Raw genomic sequence first — 20,427 nt, forward strand, 5'->3', positions numbered from 1 at the left:
AATTTTATACCCACCAGACATATGTTTGGAGCCAGCAGGTTCTAAATCTCTGTCCCTTCTACCCATCTGGATGAATGTTGTTTTTCTGCTTCTTTAATTGTTGGATTTCCATACAGCTCAATTTTCTAATGGTTCTGAGTGATGGTTGTTCTATAGTTAAGTTGTAATTTTGCTGTGGTTGTGTGAGGTGAGCCTTGTTTACCTATGACCCAATTTTGACTGGAAATCTCAAGAGACAAACTTCTGACTAACTGGAATAGAGGGGGCGGCATCCAGAAGCAAAGAGGCCAATCATATGTGGGTCAGAAGCTGGCTGGGAGCACTGCGGTAGGTGTGGGGACCCCCGCTTTGGTATTTAAGTACTGGTCCTGGGGTGTTGGGGTAATCTTTCATTGTCTTGGGACCTTAGTCCAGAATGTAGGGCTTGGGAAGCAAGCATTAAACCTATAGCTGTAGAACTGGGACAGGGGATATCAGTGAAACCTTGGTTCTTCAGAGACCCTAAAACTGTTTAAAAAGGGGGGAGAGGTTGTATTTGTCTGTTAGTGCCTATTAAAAAAGAAATAATTAACCTACATAAAATCTAGATAAATGGTTTAAAAGCATGGCTACCAAACATTAAAAAAATAAAACTTCCTCCATGTTTCATTTGCCTCCCTTCTGTTTCTTTTTCCTCCTGTATTTCATGTCCTAACAGCAGCGGAATTCATTGCTTGGAGGTAGGGATGCAGTGAGGGGCAGAATCGAAGGGATGCAGAGAGGAGGAGTGAATATGTATAATACTGCCCAGGCAGAAAGCCAAGGTGGTGGTGATCAGTACTTTACTTTACCTCACATTTACTATTGTTTTAAAACTTTATTTTCCACAGAAGAGTGAGAATAAAGTCAAAGATAAGAGGAAAGTCACATCAGGAACTAGTCCACCTTGATTTGGCACTTCTGTCATAAATACCAAGAAGCAGAGGCACTGTCCTGCCTAGAGCTGATCAAGCTACAGAAAAGGCAGTTACGTAAGGACGGGCTACACCAAAGCAAAAGGCTTTTGGTTATATGGGGACTCACGACTCTGGAAAGAACCATTTCCCATTAATTTTCAATTTAAAGGAGTAATATTATTCATCATTTGTATTATTATTTAGAGAGATGAGGTCTTAACTAGAATTTTATGATCCTTGCTGTGATTTATCATTATTTTAAATTTAATGAACACTTAGAAAGTGTTTCCTATGTGCCAGATACTGTTTAAAGTGCTTTGCAAATTGAACCAGAGGCATGTAACCAAGGAACAGACTAACAGTTACCGGGGGGGGGGGGGGGGGGAGGAGGGAGACAAGGAGGGTAAGTAGGGGAAAGGTTTAGTAAAGGAACTAGTATAAATAACCCATGGACATGTACAATGAGGTGGGAATTGACTATGAGAGAAGGGGTGGGCTGGGTGCAGGGGATCAATGGGGGAAAAAGTGGGACAACTGTAATAGAAAAACAATAAATAAACCAAAAACTAAAAACAAAACAAAACAGAAGTCCTTTGCAAATAGAAACTTCATGAGGCATTCCTATAAGGAAGGTACTCTTAATTTGACTTTAACTCAACTTCTGCAAGCATCCATTGCAACGCAGTACCTGCAATTAGGTTCTGGGTTACAATGAATGAAGTGTTCAGCAATTGTAAGAAAGTATAGACATATATAAATACTATTTTTTGAATATTTCTTGTTTCAAATAAAGACCTTTTCATTATAAACTGTTAATTCAAATGAACTATACCTGCGTGTATATACCAAATATCAACAGTATAACATTCTACCCATTAAAATACATTCATAGTTCTGTTCCCTCCTCTCCTCCCAACTGAGGTACAGAGATTTATCATTGTCATACGTGGGGGCTGGTCAGCTAGAGAAACTAGAGTGCTGGTTCTCTTCAGTGTCACTGCTTCGGCTGACTTCTGACTGTGTCCACAATGTTGACTGTTCTCAGTAGCACTATTTTTAATGGTTTAAGTCCCATTGACCTAATTAGGTCAGAGGTTGTCTTTGATAAAAGTTGAACTTACTTAGCATAGCTGTAGTATCTCAGTCTGCATCAGGCCCCATCATCTTTACATTGTTTCTGATGCCTCCCAATCAGGGCACATGTCTATTAAAATGATTATCTATTCCAATTTAAGATCTTTTTAAAGATATAACATATTTTCTTTAAAAATTCCATGTAATACAACATATAATTTTAATTAAGGCTAAGGAAATTTGAGTAAAATATTTTTTAAAAATATATATATTTTAAAAGTTTGGGAATTATTTTTTAAGGTACACATGCCACTTGCAGTTCAAGTCATAAGAAGAACCTTTTGGAGGATGGTATACAAAATAATCTATAACATCATGCAAAAATATCTAAGGAATAATTGAAGTACAATGAAAATAAGAGCATTATTTTTATCAGAGAAAGCAAATTTTAATGAAAACTTTTTAGAAAGAATATATATATATATGCCAAAGTGAATTACAAGCCATATTTCTTTTTCTGCACTTAAATTCTGGTTCAGATCTATTTAAAAGTAGAGCGTGGTAGGGAAGCTCTTAGTTTTTTAAATCCTATTTAATAGTGTAATAAATGATGAATTTTCTTAAATGACAGACTTTGTCAATTAGCAACTTATGAAATTATGAGCTTGAAAGAGGTTCTCTTCATTAAGCAAGTTCATCGTTTTCCTAACATTTACTTGGGGGAAGAACTAATGGTTGGAAGGCAGGATTCTCTCATGGTATTATGGGTCATATAAAGTTACATATAATGGTAAAACACTGTCCTTAAAATAATTATACAAAAGCCAGAAAAACAACTTAGAATTTTCACACAAAATGCATACTGGCAATCTCAAATATCTTAAAAGCTAGTCAAGAGACACTTCTCTACAAAACTGGCATTTACAGGCATCCATTTGCAGTACTAATAGTTCCCATAAAAGGTTTTACACATATTAAGCAGAGTCCCTAGAGGTCAAAAGATAAGGGTAGAAGCTTAAGTCTGGTCAGAGACTAATCAAAGACATACACTGTAATCACTGCTGTAAGTTATACAAGTTAATTACAAGATATACTTAATAATGAACTATGGATATCACATGTGGATTATCTATAATATTATACATATAGCAGTAGGAAAGAGCTTATTATGGCAATTAACTGTAAATATTCACTTTGCCTTCAGCTTACTTAGTTATGGAAAGAGTTGGATGGAGAGTAGAAAAATAACCAGAGACCCATGAAATAAGCCAAGTATGAAGATGAGGGAAACTGAATATGAAAGATAATTAATAATGCCAAGATTTTACTCCACATTTAACTATTACTTCCCAGTAAGTTTTATAATGTAAATGTTTTTTGTAATTACCATATCACAGAATCTAGCTGTAAAATATTTCTGCCTCTCCTTCACTGCAATCAGCAATTCTTACTCAGAAAATTGCAAAGCCCTTGTAAGGAGTATTCTTGTTTCCAGTCTTGGCGGCTCTCAAATACATAAGCTACAATGATTTATTTTAAATGCTAATTAGACCAAATAATTTAACGTTTTACATTCTCAAAAGTCAGTTACACATGGATGGATGTTCTTTAGGAATTGATCTTTGTCCCTCTCCTGTCTCACTTCATTAGCAATTTCTCTTAGCATCATGCAGTATGTGAACTATCAGACCGATATTTCCAAACCTCTATTCAAAGCTCCAGAATCAGATAATTCAATTGTCTACTGTATATCTGTGGTCCCAAAGAAACTCCAGATCCAACACATCCATAACTAAGTTCCTCTTTTCCTTGAAATTTATTGATTTATTGTTGATTATCTCTGTGACTTTTACCATCATTGACTTTGTCCAAATATCTTTGATTCTTTCCTCTCCCTCATTCCCATATTCAATTAATTACAAATCCTGACAATTTTAGCAACTTGGTATCTTCCAAATATTTCCACTTATCTCTATCCTCACTGCTTTTATCTTGTTTCAGGCCTCCATTATCTATCATTTGGAGTAAAGAAGCTACTACTTCAGTAGTTAATCACCGTGTCCCACCCTGTCTTCCTTGCCCCTACAACCTCGTTGCCACTGTGAACCAGTGCAATTGTTCTAAATCACAAATATGATCATAAAACCATCATGCTTCAATGCCCCCTCCCCGCCACGTTACCCTAGAATCAAGATCTAAACCAATGCTATCCAATGGAATTTTCTATGGCTGGAATGTTCTATACCTGTGAGGTCCATCACAGGAGCCACTAGTCACTTGTAGCTGGCTAGTGAGCATCGGAAATAGGGATAATGTGGCTGAAGAACTAAATTCTTTAATTTAATTCTAATTAATTTAAACTTTATAGTTATAAGTGGCTATTACCTATTGAACAACACAGATCTAAATTATTCTTAGCACAGCATGTAAGAGTTCATTGCCTCCCCTTCCTCATTTCCTCTCACACAAAATCTACTCTAGTTCTAATAAACTGATTAGTGTTTCCTGTATCATGATGGTGGTATTCAGGCAGACACGCCTTTGTTCATACTCTTCTCCTTGAATGAGGTCCTTACATTTTTTCATTGTATGTTCTTGCTTACATTTCAAGACCCAGCCTATGTATCATCTATTCTAGAGAGTTTCATCTAAAACTTCAGGCTAATCTAAAACAACTTTTAATTGCCTAATATCCATACCTCCACCTCAGAATGTGCCCAGCTCCAGGGGGTAGAGCACACTGCTCTAAGGCAACCATATATCCTACACCTTTGTCCCTAGACATTCTTGTAGTTAGGGTTAGCCATGTATCCAAATTCTACCAATGAGATATAAGCCTATGCCTGTTAGAGGTGGTTGCTGGGAGAGCTTCTGCTTTGCTTGATCAAAAGAAGCAAATAAGGTTGGCACCAGCCTCTTGAACAAATACAAAGACTTGGATGACAATATGCTGAACTATTGAATAACTGATGTCTAGCTATCACTGCATCATGAGACCATTTAGCCACAATCATGAAGAAAGGCCAAGAGAATCTACAGGTCTCCATACTGTAAATCCACTGAACCACTGCCAGTAGCTGCCTACTTCCAGACTTGTTACATTTTAGGAAAAATAACAATAAAAAATAACAAATCATTTGTTCAGGTGATTGCTAGTTGAGTTTCTGTTACTTGCAGTCAAATGCATTTCGGATATAGTATTACTGATATTTGTGCTCCCATAGCAGACTGTACATGATTCTAGTTATTATATTATCAAAACAATGTTGTTAACAAATATATCATACTAGACTAATCATTATATTTGTTCTACTTCAGATATAACTATAATAGGAAATGGTGTATTAAAGTCATGATTTCATCTAAGTCTATATATTTCAAATCTCATTTCTTTTTCTCTCTATGCAATATCGTGAGCTTCTCATGAACAAATACTTAACATTTATTACAAATTCAAATATTGGTTACATTATACTGGGGGGTAGAGTGAAGAGGTGAGTGAAATCTGTCATGGAAAAATCTGTTTGTAATGGTACCAAACTCACCAACAAGAAATTTGTTGAGATATTCAATTACTTAATATGGATGTTATACAAATTAAATTGAAGCATTTCATAAGCAGGTAAAAGAGTGGTCTTTCAGACCCTAAAAATGCTGGGATTCTCTGCAGGGTCAATGACAAAGCTCAATAGCATGCTGCCAGATACCTCATTTCACCTGGGCTACAATAAATATGCTCATACATACTCACTGAACATGGTTGTTGTATAAAACTGCATTCCAAGCCCAAATGTAATATCATTCAGTCTACAAATTTTCCAGTTTGAGTGAACCAATATTAGAGAAAAAGGGTGAAATCAAAATATTCAGTCAAAAGTTTTTCTCTAATTTGGTAATTTGACAGTAGAAAAAAGAGCAGCTCTAGCTTGTCCAAATTGTTCTGATGAGCACGATAGTTCCATATAAAATTTCCCTTCCTAACAATTTGTACTTACTTATTTTTAAAAAGTTCTAACATATTGTAGGAGATTGAGGTACATTCATTTGATAGAGGTTGAGTTTTTTCTTATCAAGCATTCTTGCCATCTCCTCCATTTCCCTTAATTTCTCAGATTACTGTCAGTGGTTCAAATATATCCTTAAGCTGTTTCAGTTTTCTGGATGTTGACACATGTACTCATTAACAATAATTATGTATATTCTTACTTTTGCCTTCAAATTTTTATCTTAGAAAATCAATTTATGATCAACAGAGACAACTGAGATAATAACAAAAAGTATAAAGAAAATAAACACCATCCATCATTCCCTCTCAGACAAAACTACTGTTAAAACAATGCTTCCACTCTACTTTTCACCCAAAAACATACATAATTTTTAAAACTAGAAAAACAGATTTTATGTTTTTTCTTCCTGATGTTTCACTTAGAATATGTCATAAGCATATTTTGGGGATTACACAGTCCACATAGACATCACTTAAATTATAGCATGACATTTTATCAAATGGATTTATTTGCTCCATTATTATTTCCTCTATTATTAAAATGTATTAGTTCCATTTCATATCACAAATAACACTGTGATAAAACTCCTTAAAGACAGACCTAAGCTCCCGGATTCCCTTAAAATGTGTCTATATGCTTAAACGTGAAACCATGAGTCAGGGAGCACAAGTCTTTCAGGCATTTGACTCACTTTCCCAATCATCGTCCAAACTGATGATAAGTGAATAAAATTTTTTCCTAATCTTTTTCAATCTAAATGAACATTATATTTTGTTATTTAATTTGTAATTCTTTCAATATTTGAATATTTGAAACCTTTTCATTATATTTACAGGGGTAGGCAGAAGTAGGCATATTGTTCATATGGGAAGCACTACAATAATACATAATAATACAGGAATAAATTGTTTCACACACAACTGGAAACCCACTTTTGCCCATCCCTGTATAAGCAATTGTTATTTTTTCCCTCATGCATTTTGGTTCACTTTATTTTTCTACTTTAGTTAAGTGGCTTCTTATTAGTTTTAAGGGTTTATTACATATAAAGAACAAAATTTTTCTTTATATATATTTCAATATTTTTTTTTTGAAAAAGCAGTTTGTCTTTGCATTGAATTGTATTGGAATAAAATTCTAATTTAGTAAAATTTCAAACTCTAAAATGTCTTTCACTGATATTTTTCTTATGAAATCCATGGTTTTTGGAAGATTGATGATATATTCATGTATTTTTCTACTAATTATTTAGAATTTGTTTTTTTTTAATTTTATTTTTAAATACTGTTGACGTTCAATACTACTTTCTATTAGTCTCAGGTATACCGTATAGTGGTCAGGTAATTATGTATTTTGCAAAGTGATTCCCCTGATAATTCAAGTACCCATCTGGGACCATATATAGTTATTATTAATTTTTAATACATATTAGTGGATGTTCCTCAAAACAGAAAATTTCCCACCAATGATATTTTGAATAATCAGTTCCTTAAGTAATTGGTTTCTGACCTTTCCTTCCTTTGTTTTTATCTCTTCCTCATTCATCCATCCATTCAGCAATATATATATACTGAATGCTTGCCATGTTCCAGGTTTTGTTAGGAGGCATATGGGATATATTAAGGAACAAGACACACAAACTCAATGCTTTTGTTTCAAAGTATACTTTTTATATCACTATTAAGATTTCTGTATTTCTTTAATTAAACCATATCAATTTATTTTAGGTATCTCTTATAAGTAGCACAGAGTTGGATTTTGTCTATAAAGCCAATCACTTAAAGCATTTATGTATAGTGCTATAGCTAATGTTTGATAGTATATTTGTCATCTTGTTTTATGCTTCCTTTGTAAGCACTATTGTTACTTTCTTTAGTTATTCTTATTATTACTATTTATTGAGTCTCATGAGTCAGGCGCACAAAAGTTAATAAGAATGAACATTTTATTGAGTGTTTACAATGTGTTAAGTACTGTGCTCTACATGATTTTTTCCATTTAATCCTCATAATCCTATTGCATTGATACTCTTACAGGAAATGCATAAACCAAAAATTTCTTTAGTGATTAGAAACATCAATGAAATAGTACATTTTATTTCCTCCAGGTGTGCTGATAAATTATGTAAACTTTTATAGTTCTTTACCACTTTTGAATAGATTTAAATAGATCTAATATCCAAATAATATTTTAAATTATTTTTACTGCATTTCAGATTCTTATTTTTGAAAACTGCATTCATACCATACTGATTATTTTGCTTCCTAGCAGTCTTTTGGGACCTGATTTTCCTTTGCTTGAGTTATTTTTATTCACTTTTCAGTGGGTAAAGTATATTTTTACCTAGAAAAGCATGTAGGTGTTACATTTCCTAAACTTGCGCATGTGTGACTAGGTACAACTTTTTCTTCTTGACCTTTGTCTATCTTAAAATTCATGATTGCTTTGTCAGTACAGATTCTGCTTCTTTTATTTCACCAATTAACTCTTTTTGCAGGCCAAGTTTAAGATTAAGGTAACAGAACCACTCCTATCTCTTCCTCCCCACTTCCTTAATTTTCTACCCAGCAACCTGAGCTAAAGAAGGCAAGTACAGCAGGTCCCTGAATGACGTCTTTTCATTCATGTCATTTCATTATATTGTTGATGAGAAAGAAAAAAAATTAATTCCTTGCCAGGGCCACTATCTGTGTGGAGTTTGCATGTTCACCCCATGTCTGCATGGGCTTCGTCCAGGTATTCTGGTTTCTTCCCACATCCGAAGGATAGGCATATTAGGTGAAATGGCATGTCTCAATTGTTCCAGTCTGAGTGAGTGTGGCTGTGTGTGCGAGTGGCCCTGCGATGGAAGGGTGTCCAGTGCAGGGTTGTTCCCAACTTGTGCCCTGAGCTTCTGAAGTAGGCTACAGTCACCTGTGGCCCTGAACTGGAATAAGTGGGTTGGAAAATAATCATCTTTAACTTGTTTTTATTAAGCTTTCTTAAAATCATATATAGCTCACATTTATTTGAATGTTTAATATGAGTAGTGTTTTGGGTCTTTATTTAGAAGTTAGGTAATGTTTTAGAGACCAGACGTATGCCGCAGGAACTTAACTCTTGTTTATATTAATTAGCCTATGGTAAAATTGGTTTTGTTATACATCGTTTTGCTTAAAGTCACAGTTTCCAAGAACCTATCAATGACATTAAGTGAGGACTTACTGTATAGGATGTGGACAAGAAAATTTAAGCCTTAGGTGATAGCTTATTATTTTAGCTATACTTTTGATCTATTTGGAAGATCCTGAGCTCTTTTTGTCCTAATCCTTGGCAGGGCTATGGGCCTTGGGCTCTCCGGTGTCCTCGATTTTCTGTTTCCTCCTTAGGAGGCTGGCTTCTGCTCACTATTAACATGACTCCTCTGATTCCAGGCCTTCTACCTTTCTGGTCTTTGTTGCTAACCTGGTCACCCTGCATTTGGCTCATGATCCAATCTGACACACAGTCCCTGTGAGTGACTTAATTTTCTAGCATACTCATAGACCAAACCAATTAGAGTGGGAATGTACGCTCAAGAGTTCAAAGCCTGGCTCAACTTCTTGGTAGGTAGTTGATCTAACTAAGCCTTTATAAGCCTTTATTGCCTCAGCTAGAAAATGGGGCTAATAATAGTACCTATCACAATGTGTGGTGAGGATTAAGAAGATAATCTATGTAAAGCCATCAGTATAATCCTAGCCCACTGAAAACACTCAATAAATATTAACGATTATTAATCATTATTTTGAATAATTTATTATTCTTACACCATTCTTAATCATGATAATTCTTCACAAAGAAGGGTAAATGCTCAGCTTTTTCAAAAGAGAAATTCTAGGGGAATACCCAGTAGTGTATGATAACCAAATGTCATTGGATATTCACCTTCTAATCCCTCATTCTGGTTTTTACATTTACTGTGTGAGATAAAGGTCACTGAAAAGAAAATAATATTTCAATTATTACTTGTGCTTAAATTAGGGAGCTTTTTGCTTAAATTGTTGAAAGAGAGAATTTTAAGGTGGGTAATTACAATGACTTCAATGACTGAGAATTACATTTTTTACCCTATATTTGTATTTCAAATATAGTTTTAAAAAACTTAGTAGTCATACATAATAACATTGTGATATGTGTTAGAACAAATATACTGTAATATATTTTAAAATTATATCACCAAATTAAGCAGATTATTTATCAATAACCATGAACTTCCCCAATTAAGTTATTATAAACCACCACAATGAAACAACCGCTAATCCAGAAAATAGAAAGCAAGAGAAATGGAAGATGTATAAAAAACATTTGGGAGATATGAAATTTATCCCATGTGTGTTGTAAAGAGCTCATAATTTAAGAATGTCAAAGTCCAAGTGTGTTATGAGCATCTTTCCTCAAAAGTGACATTAATTGCATATCCCACAGATGCTTATTATGTATCCTATTTATACCAAAGTATAAAATGTAGTTGAAAATATATAGATTCAACATATTTAAGGTGATAATAAAACAGTTACTCTGGCCTACCAAAAATTGTTACTTTTAAATTTCAATTTTTGGTCTCTTTGGAAATAGTATTAGTAAAAACAGTATTGAAGCTTTATATTGAGTCTGCTTTGATTGAGGGTCTTTTGGACTCACAACAAGTATGTACTGAGAGATGGAAATGTAACACTAATATTTTAGAGGATTTTGCACAAAAATAACCCCAAGATGATGAAATAAAAGGCAGTTCTCATTCTCATAGTAAAAACAAAGATTTGAAAAAAAGAGCTCTTAGAAATTACCTAGAGAAGCTGGGAATAATGCTGTCGATGTTTTACTTTGGAATTTGGCAGTGTCCCGCACTAGGCCCCTAGAGAACATATTTTTTAAAAAGTATGATACTCATCTATAACAGGCCAACCAAAGACAACTTAAGAAGTTAATTATTTGAATTAAAGCAAGAGAAACTTTATTCTAAGTGAAACAGGATTAATCTTTCATAAGGCTGATGAAAAACACAGTGTAGATTATTTTTAGAAATATTATTTTATAATATCACTTACAAAGTATTGAATATTTAATTTCAAAATAATTTTGTTTAACCTAAATAGTCAGTTGACTTAACATTTCCTAACAGAAAAACCAGCCTCCATTATCCAGGGAATGAAGCACTTGTACACATAAAACAATAGCTTTAATACTCAAGTTATTGTATAACATTCAAGATCATGGGTACTTATTCCCATATTTCAAGATAAATATCATCAATTTATTTAAAATTAAGATAAGCTAATTTGGAATGACCTTAGCCAATGCTAGTACAATGAACATTTTAAACTAATTATTAATTGTAATTTTGTTGACTTTTTTGCCAAATGCAACAAATAAGTTTACATATGGTACATCTACCACATCAAGAAACTTTCACATGTATTATCTTACAAAAACCAGAACAAAAACTACTTCTGAAAGTGGACTAAATTGCAAAACCTTTTCATAAGTGATCATTATAATCATATTAGAAAGCAGATTTCAATAAATTTTAATGTGCCATGCAACTGATAAAGATTGATTAAAATTAGAAACCTGGACTCAATATGAATATAATTTCATTTTGCTAACACATTCTCCACTATGTAAACATATATTTATGACTTTCTACCCTTTCTATACAAATTGATACTGATAATATTTTTCCATTGAAACATTCATTATTGACATTTTTATCACATTGTTATCTATTTTGTTAGAATATTTTAGTACATAAAAAATTTTTTTAAAATTAAAATTCAATAAAAAAGTTGATTTGTTGTTCCACTTATTTATGCATTCATTGGTTGATTCTTGTATGTTTCCTGATAGGGGATCAAAGTCACAACCTTGGCATACAGGATGATGCTCTAACCAACTGAGCTACCCAACCAGGGCAAAAAAAATCATATTTTAGATGATATAATTATGGATTCTGATATCACCATGAGGAAGGGTATGTTTTATTAACTGAAAATTGATTATTTTATATTTTCAAGTATTAATACTGAATATAAGCCTAAATTACCAACTTTCCTCCAACAGGAAGAGAGTAGCATCAGTAATTATTTAGATATAGAATAAAACAAAATATTTCAATTCATTTCCATGAGATACAATATTCATTAGGTTTGTGGGCATAAAATTATTGGGCCAAATGGCTATGATTTCTTAAAGTTTACCCTCAAGTGCTATACTATGTCTTCAGAAGCAGTGATCTAAAGGATAGCTATTATGTTTCCATTTATAAGAGCCAAAGCCAGAGCTGAAAGGGTTCATGAATCATAGTTAACCATATTCGCAGAGCCACGATATCCTAATTAAGTAATGGTAATGACAGATAATGATAACAAAAGCATGCCAAACATATTTAATGTTTGCTATATACTAAGCACTATGATTTTTACACATTATAATTTTCATAGGCATCCTATGAAGTAGATAGCATTATTTAAAATCTCCATTTCACAGATGAAGAAAACAAGGCTCAAAGTAGGTAAACATGTCTGTTTTATTTCAAACCCTGTACTTCTGCTATTCTGTATTGTCCTAATATTATTCTTTGGTCCCAAGGATTATAACAATCATCATAGGAAGTATACACATGAGCAATATAGCTTAAGGTAGCATAAAGAAATGGGAAAATAAAATCACATTGGCCTTTCATGTGCTCCACAAATAAAAATAATAAAATCAAATTTAATAGGTGAAATCAGTACATAAAACCCTTGCATGATAAAATGCAGTATAGACTGACTAAGAGAATGAGTAACTTCTTCAAAAATTAAAAATATATATTTTTAGATAATGCAGATAAGATCTTATACAAAAATAATGGAATAAATAATTCAGCTATGGTACTGAAAGCCTTGATATTATTAGTACTGCTAAAAAACAGCTGAAAGGATTAAAAGTAATTATATCATGGATTATAGAATCTTTACTGGGAAGGTACTGGTCTGTAGTCAAAGAAGCTCTATGAATCACTATGATGAAGAGAAAGCTGATGGCAACTAACGTCTGAAAAGGAAACTGGAACACAATGGTTATAACTCATTGCACCCAAGTCCATTCCGCCACCATTGCAATTTAAAGCACCAGCTCAAACAAAAAGGTAATGAAGAATAAAGCATTTCAAAGAAATGATAAATATGTCCAATGTTAGTTTCTTTCTCCAATATTTAAGACCGATTTCTAGACTTCAGAAAATAATTTTTTGGGTGTAAAATGGGCTTCTGTATTTGGATAACCAATTTTTTGAATGCACAGTAGAAAGAGATAGAATTTAACTCCTAACCTTGCCACTAGCTATTTTAAAGTAAACTTTTATGTCTATAAACAGAAACATATTAGCTAGACTAATAAGTGTAAATGGCAATTTATTAATAACCTACAGTGCTGCCCAGTACCCATGTTACCCACAACTTTCTTAATTCCAGTGGGAATGATGGAGCTGCCCTCAAATGTTGAGGTCAAGCTTAAGTCACAGAAACGAAAACAAGCATAGAGAATAAAAGTTGCCCATATTTTTTACCAGTCAACAAAACCAAACAAAACCAAACAGGAAAGCAGACGTCTTCAATTATACTTTAGGAGTTCCAGAAAAGAATGACAGCTGAATTATTACTAGTGAATGACTCTGTGAAACCTGAGAACATAAAGAAAACACTCATTGATATTCTTTACTTTGGACTAAATACATTGGTCCTAACCCTTTAACTTGTTTGACATTCCTTGTAATTCAAATAATGAAGTCCTATTTACTGAGCATCTACTATGTACCTCTTAATGATACCTTTTCAATTTTCCATGTTCTACCTAATTGAGGGAGGAATTTGAAGAAAATATCTATAAGGGAACTGCCCAGCAGTTCACACATATGAATGCTCTATTGTTCAATATAAAGGATCATTTGTTGTCTGTAGTGGTTTATAACAAATTCACATTTATTAAAACTGCTATCTTTGTAATTTACCTACTTACCATATAAGCCACCGAATGAATACACACACAAATACACACACACACATCTAAGGAGTGACTGCCTCCCTATTTTTCTGCTATAGCATGTTACAGAGGTTATGTAGCTGAAGATTAATATATTATGTTCACTGTGAGGGACATTGATCTTACTTTTCAAAATGCGCTTCTGAGGGTAGAGCAGAAGACTATACAATAAAATGAAAAGAATATGGCTGTCTCATAGGATTGTTTGGATTCAGGGCTGGCTCCATGGTTGTATGACCTATACAATCTTGTACTTCTTAAAATGCTTGGTTTACTTATCTGCTGTTGCCATCTTGAACTTCTTACTTATTTTGTTTTTTAAAGAGGCCATCCATTTTTATTTTGCACTGGCTCTGCAGATTATGGAGCTAATTCTGCTTGGATCTGAATTAGTGACTTCACTGTTTAGTATGTGTAAGCCTTACTTTCTTCCTCTGTAACAAATGGGTAACAATTAACAGGTGTGGTGGGGGTTTTAGAATAACCATCATATGTGAAAGCCATAAGTACAGAGCCTGACGCATAGGGCAGAAGAGAGATATGAAATGAAATGAAGCTGAAACAGTTCTTGCTCTTATACCTATGGACATACAGAAATCATCATACATCATAATTAAGTAGAGCTGAAATTTAAACTTTAATACTTACAACCCATATATCTGTGGTGCAATTTCTAGTCTGTTCAAGTGCATGTAAAGCTCAATATCATGCTTCTTCAGTAGATGATCTTGGATCTGGTTGACTTTGGTAACAATAGCAACTGTTGGCCCCAAGTCCTGTGGTCTAGCAAAGGGGATGGGAGTCATCAGTGTTTCTTTTCCCTAAAAAGAGAAAAAATGGAACATGTATTATATTTCAATGTAAAATGAACAAATATATGGACACCATTCCTTAATACATTTATTGATGGGTGTTTAAATAAGAACTTTAATCATCTTATGACAAATCCTTACAATGTGGAATCACATGCTGACCGTCATATAGATGACTGTGCTTATAAAGGCCAAAAATGCCTTCTAAACTACTTCCTACCTGTGTTTCCTTGACCAATTTCTCTCGTGACATTACATATTACAAGATAATTTTGGCTAGAGGTAGTAGTGGCTACTAGTCTATTTGTCCATGGCCAGTTTATCTAATTAGCTGCAGTACCAAAATGGAATACTTGAATCTAAAGGAAAACATATTTCTTGTGGTATAAAACTTAAACATGAAAAACAGTAAATGAAAACTTAATTTGAGCTCATAAAACCATAAAAAGTCAGGAAATACAGGAAACTAGTACTAGAAAATAAGATGTTCTTTTTCTTTTGATCAATTTAAATAGCTAAGCAGAAAAAAAATTTAAAACTCTCCAGACCAAAATATAGATGATTAAAAAAAACAATTTCCATGGGTCAATTACAACATCTTTTCCCATGTTCCATAGTAAGAAAGATACATCTGTAACTCCATGTAATGCTTTCACGCAAACTTCAAGTACCCCCTCAAATCAGATTATTTCCTTGAATACATTATGTCTGACCTAAGTTCTTCTGATGTTGTCCTCAATTTCTACCTCTCTCTGAAACTGGGATCTATAGCATCCATCACTCTCATGACTACCTGCCTATCACTCATCCTTAGTCTTCTTCTCAAGCTCAAATTCTTGTTTCTGCTTCACAAATGTTGCTTTTTCATATAGTTCTGGTCTTAGTTTTATTCTCTATTCATGTGCAATTCCCTGACTGATCTCAGTTATGCACAGTGCTCCTACCAAAACTTTCCCCCCAAACATCCTAATCTGTATTCATAACCTAGAATTCTCAAGTGCCTTACCATACATTCAAATCTAGGCAAGGACTCTCAGATTGCCAAAAGGGTGTCTAATTCAGCAGACCCACAACTAAGTTTATTCTCTTCTGCTCAAAAACATGTTCGTCCTCTCCCTATGCCTACCTCAATCAACCGTCCAATAAGGATACCTACTTTGTCAATTTTAGCTCCTCAGAATGATTCAGGGAATTCTTATATGTCTTTCTCTACAGCTCTACTGTAACAACCTGACTTGGGGCATTAATTATTTCTTTCCTCCTAATGGGTTTGTCTCGCTGCCCCTAATTTAGTCTGCTTTTAAATCCATCTTCCAAAATGCCTAGTGATCAAGGCATGCAAGTAATTAATATAAATGTTCAGAGGTCACAACAACTATGTGTTCATTGATAAAATGAATGCCTTTCTTTGTGTTATCTTAGCTATTTTCATGAACCTGACTCAGTGATATCAACATGGGTTAGTAAAACTGAAAAATGGTAACTCTCACATTTTTATCATTCAGTTTCTCAGATATAGTGAGTCAGTTATAAAACACAGAATGACCACTGCACAAAATAATCATGATGCCTGTTTTAAATATATTCAAATACTCTCTGCTCAAGATTTTGATGTTCACATGTCTAGGACTTCATCAAATCACTTGTCAAGAATATAAAGTTATTGTTTTAAAACATATGTAGTTCATCACATATAGTAATAATAAGTTTCTGCTCTAACAAGTCTTACAGAAAGTAACATGTTCATATACTGCTGAAGGAAGACTTTATCACCTAGGCTAGGGGTTGGCAAACTTTCTCTGTGAAGAGCCAGATAGGAAGTATTTCAGGCTTGATAGTTGTGCTACAACTATCCAACTCTGTTGTTGTAATGAACAAGCAGCTATAGACAATAAGTAAATAAATAGGCTTGCTGTATCCCAATAAAACTTCTTTTATGGGCATAGAAATTGGATACCATATTATTTTCACATGTCACAAAATATTATTCTCCTTTCATATTGTTTCAACAACTTAATAATGTAAAAGCCATGCTAGGTCACAAGCTGTACAAGAACAGATGGCAGGCCCAAATCACTTGCAGGCAATAGTTTGCCCTGACCTAGACCAAAGGCATAAAATGCATTAGTTATACATTTCACTTTTAAGAGATGGAATGAAGTGACTAAGTAATACATGGTTTCTAACCAGAATGCAATCAATTATACCAAGATAAAAGAAATTAATCACATACAAAATGACATGCCAAAAATGCTAGAACAATTTGCAATTTTTCCAATATTGTGTAATAAAAATGGAAATACCATAATGATTTCTAAGTTAGCATATATTTTTTATGACAGATAATTCAGAAATTCCACTGTTAGAGATAGGCCAAGAAAACTAAAAACATGTTCACACAGAAGTTTGTGCACAATATTCATAGTGAGCAAAAAGTAAAACGAATCCAAATGTCAATCAACTGATTTACAGATAAATAAATTGTGGTATATCCACACAATGAAATATTATTCAGCCATGGAAAGGAATGAAGTGCTGATGCATGCTACAACGTGAATGAACATTGAAGACATTATGCTAAATAAAAGGAGGCAGTCACAAAAGGCCACATATTGTATAATTCCACTAATATGCAATGTCCAGAATAGGCAAGTAGAAATACAAAGTAGATTAGTGATAGTAGAGGCTCCAGGGAGGAAGGAATGGGAACTGACTGCTATAGGATATGAGATATGAATTATATCACAATAAAAATTATAATTAAAAAATAAGGATAAGAGAAGGTAAATAAAAATGTTTTTTATGCTATATGTGTAAATTCAATAATGATACATTAGTAAAAGTAAAAGAACCTATTTGATACAGTTTCTCTATGCATGTCAATGTATCTATCAACTCACTAGCATAGCAATAAATCAAGTAAATGTACTTATTAAAAATTTATAATAATTTTTTAAAGTTATATTGCATATAGTATACACATGTATAAAACAAGTTTCCATTTATTTATACAAAAATTTTTATATATAATTTTTTATATATCTGCCAATACTATCAGAGATATGGTTTAGATCCCAGTTCAATCTTATTCCACAGGTATTTTTATATTTTCTTTTTAAAAAGAATAATAATGGCTTTTATTCTCTGATTATATGTTGTTACTTATTGAAATTATTTGTTCCTTCAACTGTATGGAAGAGATTTGTACTATATATTTACCTTTTGATTGTCATGCTCAAAAGTAGAAAACCAAGGTTCAGCAGTTTCCATAAGCTGTGAGAACATCGCACTAAAATTTAGAAAAATAATATCATGCTGTTAAACCTTAATTAAAATAAATATGGTATAAAAAGAAGATAACAGAATTTTTTTGTACTTACTAGGCATCGTGTTCCAGATACTCAGGGTTCAAGAGAGTTTTCATTTCCTCACTTAAAAAAGCAATACACGCAATCAAAATGTGTAATTTTTCAATGGAAGGAGATGCAGAGGTTGCCTTATTCTATACTTATAAGTCAACTTTCATATAATGTGCAAATGAAAAAAATTATCTTTTTTAATAAAAAGAGGAACTCCATTAACAAATGAAATTCTTTCTTCCTATAAATATCAAAAACAAATTAGCTGCCTTGTCTGTACCACAACGAGGTAACATTTAATTATTTCAAATAACAAATACAAATGTGATAACATGTTCTGTGAATGTGCCTAGTCTAGAATAAATTGATCACTCCAAAATCTATTGCTTATTGTCTAAAACAAAACAAAACAAAAGAACATGTAGTTATTGGTCAAATACACTGTATCAAAATGTTAATTTATTTCCTTTTAATGGTTTCTATTTTTACTATATTATAACATCAATTAACCAGTGATAGCATCTCTTCCAAATCTATTTCAGTGTTGCTTTTACATTTTAGTGAATTGAAACAACTGCAAAAGCATGTCCAACTTATTTAAAAGCTATTTTCAACCATTTGTGCTTTGCTGTGAAGTATATCCCTCATATATGTTTTTAAAAAGGTGAAACTGATATGAAAATAGGATCCCAAACTAACTTCATTTCTATCATTCTTTAGAATAACTAAACAAAGGCAGTTAAGATATAGTAACTACAGTCAGATCCAGTAAACTCAGTATGATTAAAAAACTCAAAAGAAATTAGAAAATACTAATGTATAATACAGTAAATAAAAGTTAACTTAACAAAAGCCCCAGGGATATTTTCAGCAAATCGATGGCTATATTTGATTAATAAAGATATTATATGTTTATTTTCTCTTTTCTGCCTATGTATGGCCTGGCCTGTGGCATTGTCCAATAAAAGTTCTATAATCCTATAGCTCTCTATTCCCAAGATGCTTTGTGGTTGCCTCTTTGGCTCATCAGTTATGGTATCTTAAGTTAGAAAATAAATTCTAACAATTAGTTTAAGTTAAATACAATTACTAAAGTTATCTGCTGAAAAGAATAAATTAATGTATCTCAAAAACATAAGTCATTTTTGTTTGGTTATAAACGTGAGTTTTTTTGGGTACTGTTCTCTTATGAACTGAACTGAGAGCCAAACTTGGAGAGACACCTCACAGATAAGGTTTCCACGCAGCCTGAGGTAAAAGAATGGGTCACTGGAAGGTGGTATGTATGAATACTATCAATCTTAAACACTTTGCCATCACAACAAAAATTTCTTCTTCTTGATTCATTAATTATGCCTCCCTTTAAGATTTGCAAAGATATTTATTATTTATGTTTCCAAATAGTTGCACTGGGATTACAGCTATGAAGTGGAATTAACAATCAGCCATATGAAACACAACCAAATGTTTACAATTTACAAAAGTGCCTTCAATTTAAAAGATTTTGAGGCAAAAAAGATTATAGCAGGGCTTAAAAACCAGATGGAGCTTATATAAAAACTTGCCTTGGTTGTGCAGACTCACTGGCATGAAGAAAAGCTTGGTGGTCACAGTGGAGGATAAAGACTATAGGAGCTAACAGCTCATGCATGCCCTGAAATATAAAAGCAAGAAAAATGAAAGGGTGGATGTTTAGAGTCCACTAGCAGAGAGAAAGAGCCCAATTAAATGTTTCTCCAACTGGTCCCCACCACCAACATTTCTGTGATTATATAGAAAAGCAAAAAAATGAAAAGCTAGAAAACGAGATTTTATTTACTTTTAGATTTTTGGTCCCAATTCAACCACAGCACGTACTCTGCTTTAAAACGTAGAGAGCAGTTCTCTTTTAAATGATACAACAAACAATAAATTGGCATGGTAGACAACCTTGCACCTGTCAGTTGCTTCAAGATCTGTACTCATAAATATGAATTTCATTTATGCAAATTATAATCATGAGCTACAGTGTAAAGATCTGCAGCAAGAAGGGCAACTAAGAAATGTAGACCTAAGGAAATTATATTCAATGTTTTCATTATATAATGACTCAAAATTAGGATGTCTGTAGATTTAGGAAGAGCTGAAGTCAGCTAGCTGGAAATGTTGGATAATAAAAGAAACAACCTTAGGCAGGTATAATGGAAAACAAAGTTTT

General features: G+C 33.1%; 1 protein-coding gene across 4 annotated transcripts in view; it reads right to left on the reverse strand.

Annotated features, from left to right (window-relative positions):
• TBC1D5 (TBC1 domain family member 5) overlaps positions 1-20,427 on the reverse strand; it is a 463,871-nt gene that overhangs the window by 163,905 nt on the left and 279,539 nt on the right. For all 4 annotated transcript variants that reach the window (XM_090284379.1, XM_090284381.1, XM_090284378.1 and 1 more), the window contains 4 exons: positions 19,796-19,884; positions 18,252-18,302; positions 18,091-18,160; positions 14,708-14,880 (listed from right to left, as the gene is read on the reverse strand). In XM_090284379.1, the coding sequence (XP_090140505.1) occupies positions 14,708-14,880; positions 18,091-18,160; positions 18,252-18,302; positions 19,796-19,884 (383 nt within the window). The remainder of the gene's footprint in view (positions 1-14,707; positions 14,881-18,090; positions 18,161-18,251; positions 18,303-19,795; positions 19,885-20,427) is intronic.

Source organism: Furipterus horrens, unplaced genomic scaffold (assembly GCF_987537825.1).
Source record: "Furipterus horrens unplaced genomic scaffold, mFurHor1.1.pri manual_scaffold_7, whole genome shotgun sequence".
Lineage (NCBI taxonomy): Eukaryota > Metazoa > Chordata > Mammalia > Chiroptera > Furipteridae > Furipterus > Furipterus horrens.